The sequence below is a fragment of the Temnothorax longispinosus genome, chromosome 8, assembly GCF_030848805.1.
Source record: "Temnothorax longispinosus isolate EJ_2023e chromosome 8, Tlon_JGU_v1, whole genome shotgun sequence".
In the NCBI taxonomy this organism is placed as follows: Eukaryota; Metazoa; Arthropoda; class Insecta; order Hymenoptera; family Formicidae; genus Temnothorax; species Temnothorax longispinosus.
In genome coordinates this window covers 14,099,608-14,117,725 of record NC_092365.1, presented here as the reverse complement: position 1 = coordinate 14,117,725, position 18,118 = coordinate 14,099,608, and the positions used below count along the sequence as shown (strand labels likewise).

The 18,118-nt window shown below is 38.5% G+C and overlaps 2 protein-coding genes across 3 annotated transcripts in view; both read left to right on the top strand.

The window, feature by feature from the left end:
• Positions 1-109: 109 nt before the first annotated feature.
• LOC139817397 (uncharacterized) lies at positions 110-14,192 on the top strand. Of its 2 annotated transcripts, XM_071785447.1 has the most exons (6): positions 110-1,274; positions 2,185-2,241; positions 2,381-2,485; positions 2,910-3,718; positions 4,917-4,967; positions 5,064-14,192. In XM_071785447.1, the coding sequence occupies exons 1-6, from the start codon at positions 1,190-1,192 to the stop codon at positions 5,874-5,876; spliced, it is 1,920 nt and encodes a 639-aa protein (XP_071641548.1). In that variant the 5' UTR covers positions 110-1,189; the 3' UTR covers positions 5,877-14,192. The 2 variants fall into 2 exon arrangements, with proteins under 2 accessions (XP_071641548.1, XP_071641546.1); XM_071785445.1 differs by lacking the exons at positions 110-1,274; positions 4,917-4,967 and having other exon boundaries at positions 1,524-2,241.
• Positions 14,193-16,730: 2,538 nt separating this feature from the next.
• Positions 16,731-18,118, top strand: part of Kank (KN motif and ankyrin repeat domain-containing protein 2 kank) — a 36,403-nt gene continuing 35,015 nt past the window's right edge. The window contains exon 1 of the mRNA XM_071785430.1: positions 16,731-16,933. The gene's annotated coding sequence lies outside the window, so the exon portion shown is untranslated. The remainder of the gene's footprint in view (positions 16,934-18,118) is intronic.

Genomic DNA, 18,118 nt, shown 5'->3' with positions numbered 1-18,118 from the left:
AGAAAGCCGAAATATATTTATTAACAGTTCAATGATACGTCACCACGATATCTTTACACGCTGTGAATGCTGTGATTTCTTTATAGTCAAAATTTTCGTTGAATCATTATAGATGTTCTTTATACACAGTATAAAGTCACTAATGATTTTTTCCTTAAAAAAACTTGTAATTAGATTATTTCGAATATCTTCTTTAATTCGATTTAAAAGCAATTAACATATATCATTTACGATATATTTATATTATTCGTGTTATAAAGAAGGTTGGATGAGAGGGAGGGCGGCATCGCGTAGTTTGCATTCAATACAAATTTATCAATGAAGTCATGTGTATGTGAATGACATCGGAGCAACGCGCGACGCGACGCGCGACACAATCCACCTGCCGTCAGCCGTGCAGGACGGTCGGCAGTCGACAATGACGAACGCGCATTGCGCAACGTCGTTTACGTCGTAGTCGTGGTACGCGACTCGACCCGTCGCGATTGGCTGGCCGTTCTGCGCACGTTGCTCGTGCTGCCGACGACTCGTGACGTCAGGGCATCGTCGGCCAATGCTGCCTCGCGGATCCGCAGTGTTGGCCGTGCGCGCGTGCGGGACGCGAGAGTGTGTGCGTGCGCGTATGTGGCAGATGTGGCTGTGTGCTCGGTGGGTTCGAGGTTCGAGGAGCCACGCGGAAACGCGAGGACGACCGACGACCGACGACGGACGGACGGAGTACGGAGCACGGAGCTAGCATCTCGGTCGCACGGCGACGACGACGCGTCGCGAAACGCGAGAAACGGCATCAGACGGTCAGGCGCGATATGTCGGTCGAAATTTACGTCTGAGAGGTATCTCGTCACGACTCGCGCGTGCTACGCGTACTTGGTGGAATCAGCGGGCCGAGCGGGCGGGGAGGGGGGAAACCGTGGACCGTGAATAAGGGCAAGAGGCGGAGGAGAAGGAGGAGGCAAATGCGTCTGGCCGCGGCGCGACACACACACGCGGACGCGACGGCCGCGACGGAGATCGCGGGGGTGTGGGAGAGAGCGCGAGCGAGAGCGAGGGAGAGTAGATATAGCGTGGAGTATACTACCGCGCCGCACCTGACAGTCCACGCGGCCCGGCCCCCGAAAAACAATCTCGCCACGCTATATACACGCGAGGACCGCGCCGTGTTTCACTCGGAACGCGAGCGCCATTGGCAATGTCGGGAAGTGACAGCCCAACATTCTTTCACGGCCAGCCCTGGTCCAGCTGGATCGAAAGAATCGGACGGGACAAGCCGCTGAGTAAGTGCGCTCAATCTGTCCATCGCGACGCCGCCTCCGCACGCCCGCAGCCCGAGGCCGACGGCCACGGGCGTCGGAGGCGCGCGTACCATAACCTCACTTCGACGCTCCTTTGTCCGGCCGATGGTAGCGCGACACACGCGAGCGTGCGCGCGCGCGCGTGCGCTCGCTCACTCGCGAGGGGCAATGTCGTAGTCGAAGGGGGTGTTGTGTACAATCTATCAATGGCACGGGGGAACGATGGCACGCCGTGATTTCTCGCGTGCGCCCCCGTCGCCAATATGAAGCTTCGCGAATGATTTTCAGGACTGACAATTATGTAATTCGAGCGAGCGTATAACGCTTTCGATCATAGGCAGATAGACTCGATTGACAGTGTCTTTGATATGAGACATTGTTACCGAAAGAAAAAGAGAAAACGAGAATCACGCGACGTTTTCTTTCCTCTCGATTTGATCCTCTCGTGAATTTTGTACAACAGCTGTTATGCATGTATGCTAGATGTAAATAAAAAAGAATAAAGTTGACTTATCCATAAAGTTCTGTGTTCTTTATTTCGTATTTATATTTAAAGGCTGAACTACACTTGTAGAGGAAATTTTAAATATTTCTATTAATTAGAGAATAATCTTTTAATAGTATATGTTTGAGTGTAGATGTATAGTAAATTTTTCTATATTTTTCAATATAAGCAATATTTTGAACGTATGATATTAAGCATGAATATCTGACAGATCTTTAATGTATATGCATGATCCTAATAATCTATTAATAAATGTAATATGTGTATGGGCATGGTTAAAATATTTCATATTTTATTATATAGTATATTAAAAAACATTTTTTTTTCTGGGATAAGTATTTTGTTGATTAATATTTGATACTGTTATGAACATATTTCATGTTTTAGGTGATGAAGAAACAGAAGTCCAGCCATCAAGTTCAGTCACACGTCTTTCTTCAGATGGTAATTATTAGTTTCCTCAATATATATTAAAAGAATAATAATAACAATAATACATGAACACAATCATGCATATTATTATTTCCTTCTCTCTTACAATTAGACATTTTCCGTAGTATTAATATAATGAAACATTTTTCAGATATTGATTTATATGGCTTTTGTCCAGAGAGGGATGATTTCTATGGAGTAGTGTGTGAAATATGCGATGCCATAGTGAAACCACAAGCTCTCATTCAACATATGGGTATATATTCATATTTTACTGATTATTACATTAGTGAAATGAGTATGATATGGTCAAGAACCTTAAATATTTTTTAAATGCAGGAAACAACTTGATTCTTGATTTTATGAATGTAATTACAAGCCAAAATTATATTTTGAGAATTTAATAGCAGTACGCAATCAAAAATGCAAAATTTTGACGTATTTCTTAATGGACAATACATATATCTATATATAAAATTTGATGTAATATTAAATCAAAGTTTTTAAGTTTTAATGTGAAAGAATAATTTTGTTATATCATAAAAAATATGTATATACATAATGATTCCATTTACAGTTATAAGATTTATTCAGTCAAATTATCGAAATATTTAAACTTATTAGCGACTTGTATTGCAGGGATTAAACTTGTAGTAAACACACCTTTTATTTTGCCACAGAGTGTCGCCATCCTTCCGGCATGGCAAATTTCCCGCCTCCCGCGACTCCAATCGCAAAACCGTCCGTAAAAACTCCCTTCTGCAAAGTCTCCAAACTGAAAAGAAGCACCCAACCATCAGCTCCTTCTTCAGTTTCTTCTGCGATTCCAATTGTTGGCGGCGCGAAGCTGAACCACACGACCGTCAAGCGTACTGCGGATCAGACGAACTTGTCTGCAGGTGGCTCGCTGCCGATCTCCTCGTCACCTCGATCGCCTCTCGAGTCGATCACGGTGCAAACTACCTCTCCTAACGTGGCCGGTTCTTCGAATATTATTAGCGCGCCGACAAGCAGCGGAGGCAGTCCGAGCAAAAGCCCTGGTCCCAGCAGTAGCAGTAGCGGCAGCCAGCCTCGTCGGAAGAGACTTAAAGCGGATCGTTCGTTGCTCAAAGACCGCGAGTATGATCCCGACCGGCACTGTGGCGTATGGAACGAGGAGACCGGCAAGCCCTGCACCAGGTCGCTCACATGCAAAGCGCACACTGTCTCGCTGCGCCGAACGGTCGTCGGTCGCAGCAAGACCTTCGACAAGCTCCTCGCGGAACATCGTGCCGCGAAGGAGCAGCCGAATAGCGGCGGTAGCCGGCAGACGACGAAGGTGACGGTCTCCGGCACCGTCACCGTGTCCTCGGCCGTTACCGCCGCCGCTGCCGCCGTATCCAACCTAAATAATCCCCTTGCTCCCAACACTCCGGTATCCATTGCCGACACGGAAACGCCAAGCTCACCACCCGTATTGTCGTTACCGGACACGTATCCACTGCCAAAGGTAAGCAGCAAACAACTGCTTTTTCGTATTCGCAATTTTGTATCTAAAATTTTCTCAGACATACATATACTTCCCCCCCTTCTTTCCCCTCCCCCAAATTTCCTGTTTCTGTACTATCCTCGGTGTGAATCTTCTTCATTTGCTACGCTATTGTTACTATTATGATTAGGCTCTTTTGCGCGAACAATCTGTGTCAAGAAAACAAGATTGCTCGCGCAATGATGAAATGAAAGTTTCAGTTTGATTGTGTGTAGTTGAAAAAAGTTGTATAAGTACTGTTCTTTTATGTACATACATATATTATTATTTTCGGTGTATCTGAGAAAAATACGGGAGATAAATATATGGCTCTCTTACTTTCTATCGAACTTAATGTGTACGTTCCGATAAGTTTGAGATATTGTGCATGATGTTGTCTCTCTTTCTTATTTTTTATTAAGCTTTAAAAAAAACTTTCATTTCTGCATACTGTTATAGTAATAGATGTTGGAAAGCTGACTCGAAGAAGGTGATATAGAAATACCTCTTTCTAGAAATGTAAAAATAAATTTGTTTCACTTGATCAAGTTAAGCTCAGACGAGCTGTTCTAGGAATTCTAAAAATTCTAGTGGTCCTCAGGAAATTGAAATCCGGACATATCCGGAATCGAATAATATCAGAAGAAATTCACCACGTACCTTTCACAAAAATAAATATCAAATCCAACATTTCATATCCATATATCACCATATTCTTAAATTTACGTAGTACGATTTTGATATTATGTTTTACAGATTATTTTTAATTTATTAAGAACAAAGTTTATTTGAGTGCGTATATTTTTATGCTATAAAATTTTTTTTAATTATAAAATTTATTTTTAATAGATAATAAAAGAACCAAAACCGCTTAAAAAATATATAGATAGATTAAAATATTTCATATTTTTAATTTGTTATATGCACAATTTTTCTTAAATACTTTGGCTGTCTGATAAAAAGATAAATGTCATCAATCTTCGTAAATTTCTTTAGATGTTCAAAATATTAAAAATATTTCGTAATCAAAATGGAAACGAAAAAGAAATATAGAATTATGCGATTCTGCTGACAAACATGGATCGATCGACCCAGTCGAGACACAACCACAAGTTAACGCGCGTAAAGACAGACGCAGAGAGTGTCGGTTGATACTTGTTTTCTGTTTTTGTTATTGCAGGCTGTTGATTTGCTTTATCGGTGTCTGGCCCCGCATGGCTCCACTAAACCTGTAAGGCATGGTTTCTTTTAGGCACTTAAACGCCACCTCTTCTTACGGGCTCTATAATTCTTACTCTACATAATGCCAATGTTTCTCTCTTTTTAGACCAAACTCGAGGAGGACTTTGTCAATTCGGAGGAGCTGCGGAATCTGGAATCCACGCTGGTGGTTAATTCTACCGTCGCTGGCAGCAGTAGTAGCAACAGCAGCAGCGGCTCGTCGCAACAGCAATCAAATTCGATGATGGCACCGATATCCGTGATGCTGCCGTCACTGTCCCCGTTACCGGGTGCCAACAGCGAGGAGTCGCCAGGAGTAGCTACTTTGATACCAAGCACTACCACGACACCCACAATGCCAGTCGTACCGGCACCACTGCCAGCCACTTGCGTACAACCACCCACGGTGGTCGCCACGGTGCTCGAAGGCGAGACTCCGGTGGACATCGATGCCGAGACCATGTCCATGTACTCGCCTGTTTACACCACCAAAGATACCAAGTCCCAACTAGTGATGCAGATACAGTCGCGGCCAAATAGCCATTCGTCACAGTCACCCATCTCGGTCAGGAGCTATCAGCAGATGCAAGCTGCCATGCCGAGTCTGAATCTGTTCGAACCGGTGGAGCAGCTGGAGCAACAGCATGCCAGTCAAATCAACGGCAAGAGACTGAACCATGCGAGCTCGGCGTCGCGGCAGCAGAAGAGGCACAAGTCGCAGCATGAACACGTGTTGTATCAATCGTCGCAGGATTTTCCGACGTCTGCGTCGATCCAGGTCGAAGCAACGACCACGTCGTCGCCGTATCCTCACTTTGGCGATATCTCCTGGTCGAATTGTCATCCGGAGCCGTTAGCGGTTAGCCGGTGGCTCCGCATCTCGTCCAGCCGCAAACAATACAACTTTAATATTCACTGACACAAGACCCCACCCACTCCGGGCTGAGGACCGTGTGTCGCGGGCGTCGTTTGTCTACCTCCTTATCTTCACGAGACCCCCTTTTTCTTCACCGTCGCCCACGTCATCATCCTAATCATCGCCGTCACAATCGATGTTGCGTATACAGCCCGTCGAGGGGGGAAGACTCTTGTTTCCGCCATCATCACAATGTGATTACTTCGCGCAACGAGTATCAATCGCGATGTATCACAGATCGCCCTGGATGACACTCCCGTCGAACCTTCAATGCGTGATATAATAATCGTAATATCGCGCAGCACGAAGTTTTCAGATCCGGATCACGAGTACGCTGATTGTCGTGAAGCATCGAGGAAGAATTCTCGATCGACGGCTCATGATGATCGCGTATCTGGACGTGTACCTGAATTCGTGAAACTCCATAAAAAGAAAGAACGGGTTGATGTCCCATTTCCGTTTATTCGCTGAATTTATAATGTAGAATAGATGCGAAGAGATCAAGAGCTAAACAGATACGAGAACGATTGAGAGCATTGAGCATGTCTTGATAACAACGAATGAATGAATGAATGCATAACAACGTTGCGATACCATAAAATTTCTGCACAGAAACTTCACGGTCTACTATTGGGTGACTTATTATACATCTCGTGACGCAGAACATTCCTTCAGTCCTGTTTTCTTAACAACACGTGTCACGACTCTCTCGCAGTGATTACGGAAACAAATTCTTTATTAGATGATTTCGAAGTGCTTTTCAAGGTAAGAATTTGCGTTTTGTATCAAGAGTATTTATGTTATAAATCGAACGACATTGCGATTTAATTGTAAAATCTTTCACTAGATCTTTCTACTAAAAGCATAATGATGGACGTATGTTTAATACATCCCAATTCATTTGTAATTTCATAATCATAGTCGGAATTGAAATTGTTAAGCATATTACGAATTATTTTAAAAAATCTAATTGTGCTGGGTTTTTTAAAGATTCAATATGTTTTTTGAAAGAGAGAAACATGACTTATGGAATATCCTTTATAATTTTTACATTTTGAAATTTCATTTGTACGTATTGCTTCCTTATTATAAATTATTGCCAAATTCTAAGAGCTTTAATTGAATGAAAAACTGATATAACTGCACATACATTTTTACTGAACGGTAAAGTTATAAATACGCAATTATTTTCACAGTACAGAATATACATCGTGCATTTTTTATTGAATTGTGCATAAATTTTGTAAATAGATCGCAAATTATTATATCTGTCCCATATTGTACATAGAAAGGCGTTTAGTATCCTCTAAACACATAGTCTTTGCATAGGAGAAAGAACTTTGACTTATATTTCTCCATAATATAAATAGATTGTACATATGATTGTGCAATCACGATTGCACATATATTGTATATACATATATATACATATATATATTTTTTATCGATCACGATCTCTTATCCCTTTTGCATAAATGTATACTCCGAGAATACGAGGCGCCATTATTTAACGTTATACCTGCTTTTTTTCTTTTTTACCGTTTTTGCCATAAGGATATAATAGAAATTGTAGCTCCGAGTGATTTATTTTTCAACTTGGTTTCATTCTACGTTATATTGAATTTCACGGCGAGACGAGACCAGTTTGTAATGTAAATACATAACAGGGACAAATTGAATATAATCGTTGTCAAATAAATTGCGTTTCGATATACATAAATTGAAGAGGCCAATGGATGAAAATTTGAAATTTCTATCGAGCTTGAATTGGCATATGCGATAAATTTCAGAAATGACAATTTATCTTTAAGTGGAACTCTTTCGTAAAGACATAATAAATTTACTTCATCTATTTGCTCTTCAATAATAGCGAATTTGTATTCATCTCCGCTTACCAGTAAAAGTCCTCGTAAATCTACGCGAACGACTGTGTGGCACGATCGATTATTGCACTGATTAAAGCGCTGATAAAGTGCTAGGTCCTTACTCTTCCTTATCCTTGTAGGATATGAAATGAACAAAATGTTTTGATATATGTGACTAAATATTATAATGTAGCTGTGTTACTGTTTAATTATTATATAATTATTAGATTATGACGCGTACTCAATTTATGACATAAACGAATTAATATATATTATAGAGATAAAATTTTTCGAAAATTCCTTTTCTAAGACTTTCTACTCAGGCCTGCGCTTTATTTTTAGCGCTTCGTTTATAGAACGATTGATCGATCGCTCCGAATAAATCGTAGACGTATCACGTAGGTTTGCACGTGGACCCAAACAGACAGATTAGTGAGCTACTCAATCCCGCTGTATTCACCCAAGACGATTATTTATTTTTGTACGTACTCGTTGATTTGCATCTCTGCGCACTGCAATTTTCCGACGGGTGATGAACGCGCGGGTAACTAGCGATGCGGCAAGACGCATATACGCGGATTTCTTATCATAGATTGTGATATTTAACTATTAATGATTAGTAGGATAATTGTAGATGTGTCTCTATGTGTTCGGCGGCAAGAACGTAGCGCGTTCTATTCTTTTCCTGATGGCAGACGGCACGTCTTGCGCGTGTAAGAAGCGCCTTTTGTGCCACCTTCCATCGATTTCGCCTTGTCAAGAAAAAAAATTACTAATCCTGCGGAGACAATCTGCATTGTTCCGCTTAGTTGTTGCTCGCGTATTAATAAATGAATTTCTTTATTGGTGAGCGTAGTGAAAAATTAAAAGATTATAAAAATTAGGCAAATTTACGATAATTATTTGGAAAACGGCAAGAGGAATATGGAGAATATGTGTGTGTATGGAGAATATGTGTGTTACGTTATGTACGAATGTAAACAAGCGCTGAATATCGTTACCGCGCAGTATAAAGCGATGCTTCACATCATCGCCACTGATCCTCTCGGCTACCTGAAATCGTGATAACTTGTACATAAATCGTGTAAGCAGATAAATACCCGCGTACCTACGGATATCAATTAGCCGCATAGTTGCATAAGGACGTATTACATATGATGTATATGCATCTGTGTGAATATTGCAAAGGGGGGGAAGGAAGAATCCGCTGGAATTCTCGCAAGCATTGAAACTCTAATTGCTTCACGGGCGTCTCACCTACGTAACTTGGCGCGTATAATGCCGCATTTCATATTAGATGTAGTCCTTCCTGATCTGTAGCGTCATTTACTTGACATAAGAATCGTGGGAACGATGAAAATTGCGCGCAACGTTTAGCACTGAATGCGATTCCTTAATTCTGAGCCTCAGTCGCTCGATGTCAACGTAAGACGAGAAACAGGCAGCTACAGTTAGCCCAATATGCGAAATAACACGAGTCAACGAAATGTCGCGGACGGCTAAATCCATACGCGAAACGATATACAGTTCCCTGTTTTCCTGAAAGCCACCTGTATGTACCACAGTTAGTGTTCATTGCTCGGCGCGTAACGGTCGTGTCAACGGATTGCGAGCGGTTTCGAGAAACGATGCGATTCCGATAGACGAATGACCGTTAAAGAACTTGCTCTTTAGCTAACAATGACTTAATGACTGGAGGAGCCACGGATTTTCCGCGTTATTGTCCAAGCTCCCATACAGCAATAATAGGCGATCCATAATCGATTTATTAGCAATAATAATAAAAAATTTCGTTAACTGTAACGTGTTATTATAAAAAAGCATATTCGTTTCCAAAAGCTTACGCTCTTGCAATCGTCGGCAATGCATAGACAATGTCGGCAATGCATAGACAATGTCGATTGGTGCTGGCATGTCTCTGTACTGCTGATGTAAAAAAAGAGGATTGAAATGGATTCATAGAAATTTATTTTACAAAATTTAAATAAAGAATTTGAATTGTGAATTGATTAAAAAATATTAGATCTTTTTTTCACACATCCACTTTAACAACTGTAATCAGAGTTAAGACATATTGAAAACATTCTTCTACATATACTATATTATACTGGCAATATAGAAACGAATAAAAGAAAATACAATTTTAATCTAATCATGAACTCGAAATAGATTCCTATGAAATCCTTTTAATTAATTTATTTTTTTATAGAGGCAAACCGCATTAGGGTGACTGAAACCGCTTTGTTACATACCTAAGAAAGTTTCATTTAGTCCTAAAAGAGGGAAAGAAAACAAAGGAGAGAGAAACGAGAGAAGCGACAATTGTATTTTTCTTCGACTCGACTCCCCCTTGCTTCGTTAGTGCGCGCGGCACGAAACGATTAGTATTTTAATTAATTGTAACGAATCCGCGTGAAACTGTGGTGCGGTGGATTAATACATAGTAGATTGATAAATTGATAAAGACTGAATATATCGATGAGATCGGAAGGACTCATCCGGCAAATTTGATTGCTGATGACTTTTAGCGAATTTTTTAAATATATTTTTTCCTCAAATAGCGCGTATAAAACATTCACTTAATTTCCGACATACCGGTATTATATGTTGCTTTACTATGTTGTTGAAACGTGTGCACGTTACCGTTTAGAACGACGGATAGTCGATCTATTTCTCTTTAGCACTGTAATTTCACGTGGAGGAACTAAAAAAAGGGACACTCTGACTTCAGGTTTATCATAAAGCAAGATATTTTGTGGCATTTAAATTAAATATATGTTTTATATTTATTTGTAAATTGTTTTTTTTATTTGTCCATTTGTACCTTACACCCATTCGTCGATTTATTATATTATCTTTTTTTCTAGTTATACGCATGTACTAGTAGATAGAGAAACTTTTCATGTAAGGATTAGATATATGTCGCGAAGAAGGCTCGTACAAAATCTGCATACATTATGCGTACTGTCGCTTATTATCACATATCATTGTATGGGTATATGGTAATGGGAATATTTTTTAATAAACGGATTACTTTTATTATTATAGTTAGGAAAAATTGAGGAAAAACTTTTATTACTCCATTTACTCATCATGGTCGAAGTTATGTAAATGGACGGAAAGCCTGTAGACTGAACAAAGAGAACATAATTCGGATTTGGTTATTACACGGGCTATACCATGTTGTGCATGTGTAATGGCATCCATGTCAAGTGATAATGAGAGGTCCCATGTCCCACTACTTATCATTTACCAGATGATCTGAGAGGTGGCGATCGAATAAAAACAGACGAAATTTTTAATCGGATTTGAACTCTGCTCATTATAGACCAGTGCACATCTCGCTGCATCACGATCGCCACCCATTTATACCATGTACAATATTATGACGCAATATTCCGATTATGTCGTATTATCTATGTGCTGTAACAATTATTCGATAATTAACGCGGCATGTATAATTAACAAATATTTGAAATTGTATCATGTGATTTCGTAATTTCACTGTCTGTTGACGTGTAAATTTTATTAATATCGCTCATTATACGAATTAAAAGTATCGGTGGTATTCATATGATGTCAAAACTTTTATTATACGTCATTAAAAAAATCTTTTCATTAAAATTCTCATCATATATAAATGTATAAATTGTATAAATAAATTGCTTCATGAGTGCTTTTTGAAGGATTCTAAAAAAAAAAAAATACGTATCTCAGTAGCAACATTTTATTTCTCAACATTATATAGCATCCCATTCTTTTTTTAACGAAAGTCTAATCTCAGATTTAATGTAACTTATTCATATATATTAAGTGCAATTAAAATTATAAAAGTCATAAACGGTAAAAATCTTGGATAAAATTTTCGTTTAATAAAAATCGGTTTATTTAGTAAATAATCGACTAAAAATTTTTTTAGGATGGAATGCTGCTGCTGGCATACATTATTTTCGGGATACTCTAGGTCGTTGCCTCCGACTGAAACATGCGTACTTTTATTACTCCATTTACTCATCGTGGTCGAAGTTAAATGGATGGAAAGCCTGTATAAGACTGACCAAGAAAACATAATATCCTAAAAGATCTTAAAAATCGAATGTCTACTAACAAAAATGTGTTTTATAAAACGAAATATTACGTTCTAATGTTTATTAGCTTACATAAACGCTACTAATGTTTGCGCAATACGATTGTTGTTGGCGGATTACGTGACCGAGCCGGAAAGATTAACAAGAAAGTAAAAGAGAAACACTACAACGCGCGGTTTCATTATCTCAACCATCGCCATACAATTTTGTAATAGATACGATTTTTGACATGTAGCAAAAGATGAGTTATTCCGAAACCAGTTATGCTCCGCAAGCGCTTTTTCCTTTTAGGAGAAGAGTATAAATTTAGAAGATATACCAAAATAGCAACATCCTTTAAAATCAAACGACACTTGCTCTATAAAAAGAAAACAATTTTAGTAAATTGTCTAAAAAACTATACATTTAAAAAACTCATGAGATCTACAAAAAATTACTCTACTTTTAGGATTACGCGCGCGATTGTTTTCCTATTTAACTAAATAATTTATTAAATAAATGAAACAAGTAGTAAAATTCTTAAAATATATATTCTAAATTTCTTGCTATACTGTTATGTAAACTTGCCATTGTACCGAATGTTTGCAAAATCTTTTTCTCGACATTCGCATGACTATTTGCTAGTTACTCGCGCATAATAAACGGAGTGATCCTCAGTTGTATACGATTCTCGATGGATTTCTGTACATACTTAGGCGATGTTTCTGAGATGCTAAGCGACTATATGGAATATCAATTTGGATATTACGTAATTCGTAGCGAGAGAAAGTGTTCGATGTATCGGATGTATCCATTTTTGAACTCTTGCTTTTTTATACGTTATACGTTTTTGTCCCGTCGTCATCGTAGCTTTTCGCATAGGTCTTGTATAGATATCGATGTCTCGATTATTAAATAACGTATAGTAGCAATCGTGTCATTGTAAGAAAAAGGTATACGGACGATATAATAGGGTAGCGCGCGATTTAACTCGCTATAGCGCTCGTGATCACGTTCTTCTCAGGTATTTAACATGTTTGTAAATCATGTAACTCCTTCCCGTAATCATTACTATCGAAGCTAGTCGGTTTCCATTGAAAAAGCTTGTACAATAAACATCTTTCCGTGTCTCCTCGACCATCGTCGACGATCAATTTCTCTCACGAGCAGTCAAGAAGTCTGTGCCACTTGTTAATGAGTATACATACTTGAGTATTTAGTGTATTACACTTTTATAAATTTTCTAGGCGATCGTTTTTTATTACTTAACGAAATTTAGGAAGCAATATGTTTTTCTATATACATGATTCGCTCGATTTACGTGCGCAGGATCTTTTTTATAGATTCGAATTTTTTCTGATACAAATTATCGAGCAAATTATACATTAATTAAGATGGTCAAGTTTTATAAAATACGATCTATTCCACATATTTCAAAGAGTAATATTTTTGTCTTGTGACAATTATTTATCCGCGTAAATTGTGAGATGAAAGTTGTTTCGATTTTCATAGAGTAGAACAGAGTGAGTAAGTTTCTGGTGTTCTCTCTATCGCAAAAGCTAAAGCGAGTATCGTACGCATGAAGGAACTTAGGTATACGGATGTGAGAAAAGAGAGGAAGTGCTTTTCAAACATTATATATTCCTAAAGATGGGAATTTTCCTATTTGCGTATATTACGTAAGAAGATTCATGTGTCCCGTAACACTACGCGCGGTCTCGTTCACTATTCAAAAATCTTAATGTAAAATTGTAATATTTAAGAGACGGAAAGGATATTCAGGCGTTAGGAAGAAAATTCCTGATGTATCCGATTTCAATGACCCTCGAAGTAATCTTATATTGCCAACATAGTCAACCGTAATGTAAGCTAGAAAATGAGTGTGCGGGTGATTTTTGTCGCTAACGCAACTCGAACTAATCTTGTATAAACGTCACTGCAACGTATCCTTAGGCTTCTTTCGTCGAGAATGTTCGTGGGTGTTAATAACGTGCGTTTCTGTCTAGAGTACGAGATCGCACTCTCGGTTTACTCGAGATAATTCGAGCAGTATTACGACGATTTATTGTACGAGCGATTTTCACGCGGTTCGCCGTTTGATTACAAGAAGAAACTACGTGTGTAACGAACTATAGGAACTTATATTCTCTATATAATGTACGACAAATAACCATTTAATTCTTGACTACTTTATTATTGCAACAAATAAGAGACGGGAAGAGAGACTATGATCGTGGAAGTGAAGAATCGCGATCCAAGTATCGCGATGGTGTGCATTAAAAGAGAGAAAAGAAATCTCCTTTATGATCACCAGGAACAGTATTGTTACGCAGTTGATCGTTACATGTGCATAAAAGCTTTGGAAATAAAATGAAATCTGAATCCTATCTCGCGTCGCCTATTCTATTATTAAATCCTCTACTTACTACGTACTATTTTAATGTCTTATATATTATTTACAATCTTTTGTTACTTTGACTTAGCAAATATAACAATGTTGAAAATATTGTTAAAAATTAACAAATAACAAAAGCGTTATTAATATTGTGAATTTGTTTATAAGAACTATTATGTCTTATGTATTATGTCTTTCCAAGTTAACAGTTTTCAATGTTTCGGAAATGTGAAGTTGGATGTCTATTTAAGGAATAGCTCCAAAGCAACGTGTGTAAAAGTGAAAGTAATGGCCGAAAAGGGAAGATCGACGAAAAAAAGGATGACGTTGCAGCGCACACCGCTCTTCGTAAACCTCGCAAGAAGGAGTGATACGTCCATCGTGAAAGGACACGACGGTCATGCACAGATCTTCGGGGACGGAGAACTGGTCCACCCACTGGGAATTCCAGATTTTTTCATTCAGTGATCGTGGATTGAGGCATGTACATATCGAAATTAAAAGCGCGAACTACATTTATTAAAAGTGACTTAACTATCTGTCGTAATCGAAGCTATTTAATACTACAGCGTGTATTGAAAATACTAATAATCTGTTATATAAAGATTATAATATGAATACATGCATAATTTTTGTTCGATTTGTAAAGATCACTTTTGTGAACATTTTATGAAAGATTTAAGAAAAAGCGATAGTTACGTATATATAATTGCTTGATGTCATCGTACGCGGATATGATGCCTGAATGTTTAGCACGGGTACTTGACCCGCGCTCTTTAAATACGGAACAGCAGATTCAACGGACGAAGATAGTATCACCGTGAGGTACGAGAGCAAGATCTATTTGTATGGCTGCGCGGCGTGGAGTGCTCCAGCTGGACCTAATCGACTTGCCGCACGCAAATGAGAAGAAAACGAAAAAATATATTCATGCGTGTAGAAAATTCAATTATTCCAAGAAATTATCCAATCCAATAATAGAATGTCAGAAATCTTATTAATAAAATAGTATAAATTTTAATATTTTAATATTTTAAAATATTGTCTACATATTGCTACCAATTTAAGAGTCTTTTATAAGTATGATTTATGATTAATTCGTAAAAATAATTAAAGTTTACTTTGAAGCGTTAGTTTGATTGAAATGCATTTAAAAAAAGATAGCGTTGACTAGTATCTCGTGATATAAGAATGAAGTCCATTTATTGCTTATGCAAGTGCACCAGCTGAAGCCGATCGAGTAGCTAAATTCGCGCTCTTACACGATCAGGTCATTGCCACCGCTCTGCAGTTGCTTTATTAAACTTTGTTGACTTTGGCACTTGACGAGAAACAAATCATCATTAGGCTACTGCCCGTTGATGATTAGTTCTATGTCATCACAAACATTCCAAGCTACCATTTAATTAAATTTATACGTTTGTACGTATAACCTAATTATCAAAAAATATCAATATCAGTCGTAAAATGTAATCATTATTAACAATTATCTATACTTAGCCTAAACAATGTTTTTGTTGGTAAGAAATATTTTCCTGACGAAATAAAATTGTTGGTATCTAATGAAAAAAATTGTGACGATGAGTTTCATCGCAATTTCGCGCAAGGAGATTTCAGCGACGGACCTTTACAGAAAAGATTTTTATTCTAAAACGCAGCCTTTCGGAGCTATCGGCTTTCTACCTGGGACAAAGGTAAGAACCTTCTCGGACTTGGTCGGGTCACGTCGGTGCCAGGTAGTGGGGTGTAAAGTTCTGAAGGGCCCTATTCAGGGCCGAAGATTTGCCAGAAGAATGCTCTTTTTGTTGGAGCCATTCCATTCTTAGTTCTTCCGCATATTTCCATGAAGTTAAAAGAACAAATTAAATAATGAAGGTCAAATAAAGAATATCCATGTAATTTTACAAAAATATAGACGCATTCTATAAGGTTTAAAAAAAAATTATCTACCCTTTATTCTGGGTAAGAATACTATTAAATGACGAGGCTTTCGGATCAAATTGTGTGTGTATGTGTGTGTTTGTTTGTTTGTATAATTAAGCGTTTCTATTATTTCACTAATGTTGCAACAAAAGAGAATCAATTTGGACTAAAGTCCAAGAATATTAAAAATCTTTACGAAATACGAATTTTAATCGACGAATATTATTTGTATTGTAAAACAATTGAATGATAGATATATATGGAATACATATTCTGCTAAATAGCAACGCAAGGAGCAAAATTAAAATCCGCGAATCCGTCCCTGACCCTACCGATCCCTACGGCAAGTAGTGGGTCTGAGAGTTTCCCCGTCTCGTCCCTTTTCCTCGGATACACGGGGGGCAACCTGTCGAGAGCCTCAGCATCCTCATCCGCCTCTTCCTTCTCTCTTCGATCCTCTTGGCGCGCATAGCCGCCCATTTACCCGCGTCTCTTTTTCCGCGTCTCTTGCCGCGAACGGTGTGTGCACCGATGGAAGGGGCCAGAGGCCGAAGGAGAAGGAGAAGAACCAGTCGTGAACCAGAACCGTCGGTCCACAGAATCTCCCAGTCACCTCTCCGAGACTGTGCGGGGACCAGTGTGTGTGGAAATTGTCGCGCGCGATCTCGCCGGTGACCGTGCAGGATCGATCGATCGGCGTAACTTCGCCGCCGTCCTCATCATCGTGTTGTAGCGCACGATCGTGCGCACGTCGCGTCGATCGCGACGATGATGCGGGTGGTGGCGAGTGAGGATGGAAAGGATTGACAGGTTGGTGGTCATTTTCGCATTTGCGTAAATAGATGGGTTCATTTGTGGACGATTTACCTGAGGGGAATCTCAGACCGAAAAAAAAACCATTGTAGGGGAACGAGGGTTTTGCGGTCGTAAAGGGATGCTGTGTATATTTGATCAAGGATTTTTATAATCACTTTAGTTTACTTCGAATATACGTTCAGCAAAGATTGAATAATTTACGACAAAAGCGATTAATTTTTTAAATAAATAATAATTAAATCTCTTCTCATTATTCATTTATAACATCTTTGCAATTAATGTGAAAATAATTAAGAGGCAATACTTATAATAATAATGATTATAATGATAATGAAAAAGCATTTTTGCATGCCGCAACTAAAATGTGAATTATTAGATTCAGTTGAATCGATTAAAACTTCTCATTGTTGCGTTGATATTATAATTAATAAAGTTTGAAACATCCTCAAAGAAAGATTAATATTTCAATTAAGATATTTCAATTTAAAACATTACGCTTGCTAAAAGATTATTATATTGCGAAGGCTTGCGGACTAACCTGATTGTGAGATGAAATCTTAAATTAGATCTGGAGCCAATCTCGAATGCACGCGATTCCTACAACGAATTAACTACCTGACGGTAACATAGTTATAAATTAAATTTATTCGCTGTGGCATGTTAATAAGCATTCTGGATATATTGCGGCGATTTTACCGCGCCGCATTGCGTTATTGATTCATAACTGAGGTCGCGAATCTTTGTTAAATGCGTTTATTGATTTAATTGAATAATTATTTCACGCATGCTGTGCGCTTTGTTGCACATCGATTAGTCGCTGGAACGTCGACCAAAGAGTCAATAACCCGTGCTATATGAGGTCGATTGTTATTGTTTTACGATAAACCCTCGTTAGGAATAGCGCATTAATGTCACATTAACACGACACATTTATATCGCGTTATACATACATTCGCATTAATAAGATAGAGTTCTCGAGATATATGTTATACCATTATATTTATTTTCCTCTTTTACAATATACTAAAAAAAAACTAAATCTTTATTGATTGCTCCTTTTTACTATATATGGAAATTTAAAAAAGTTGAATTCATATTCTTTCTCGGTAACACGGCCGTTATCTGATAATCGCATTAATTTAGCCTAAAGGGACTGATATCAGTGCGATCAGTTTTGCA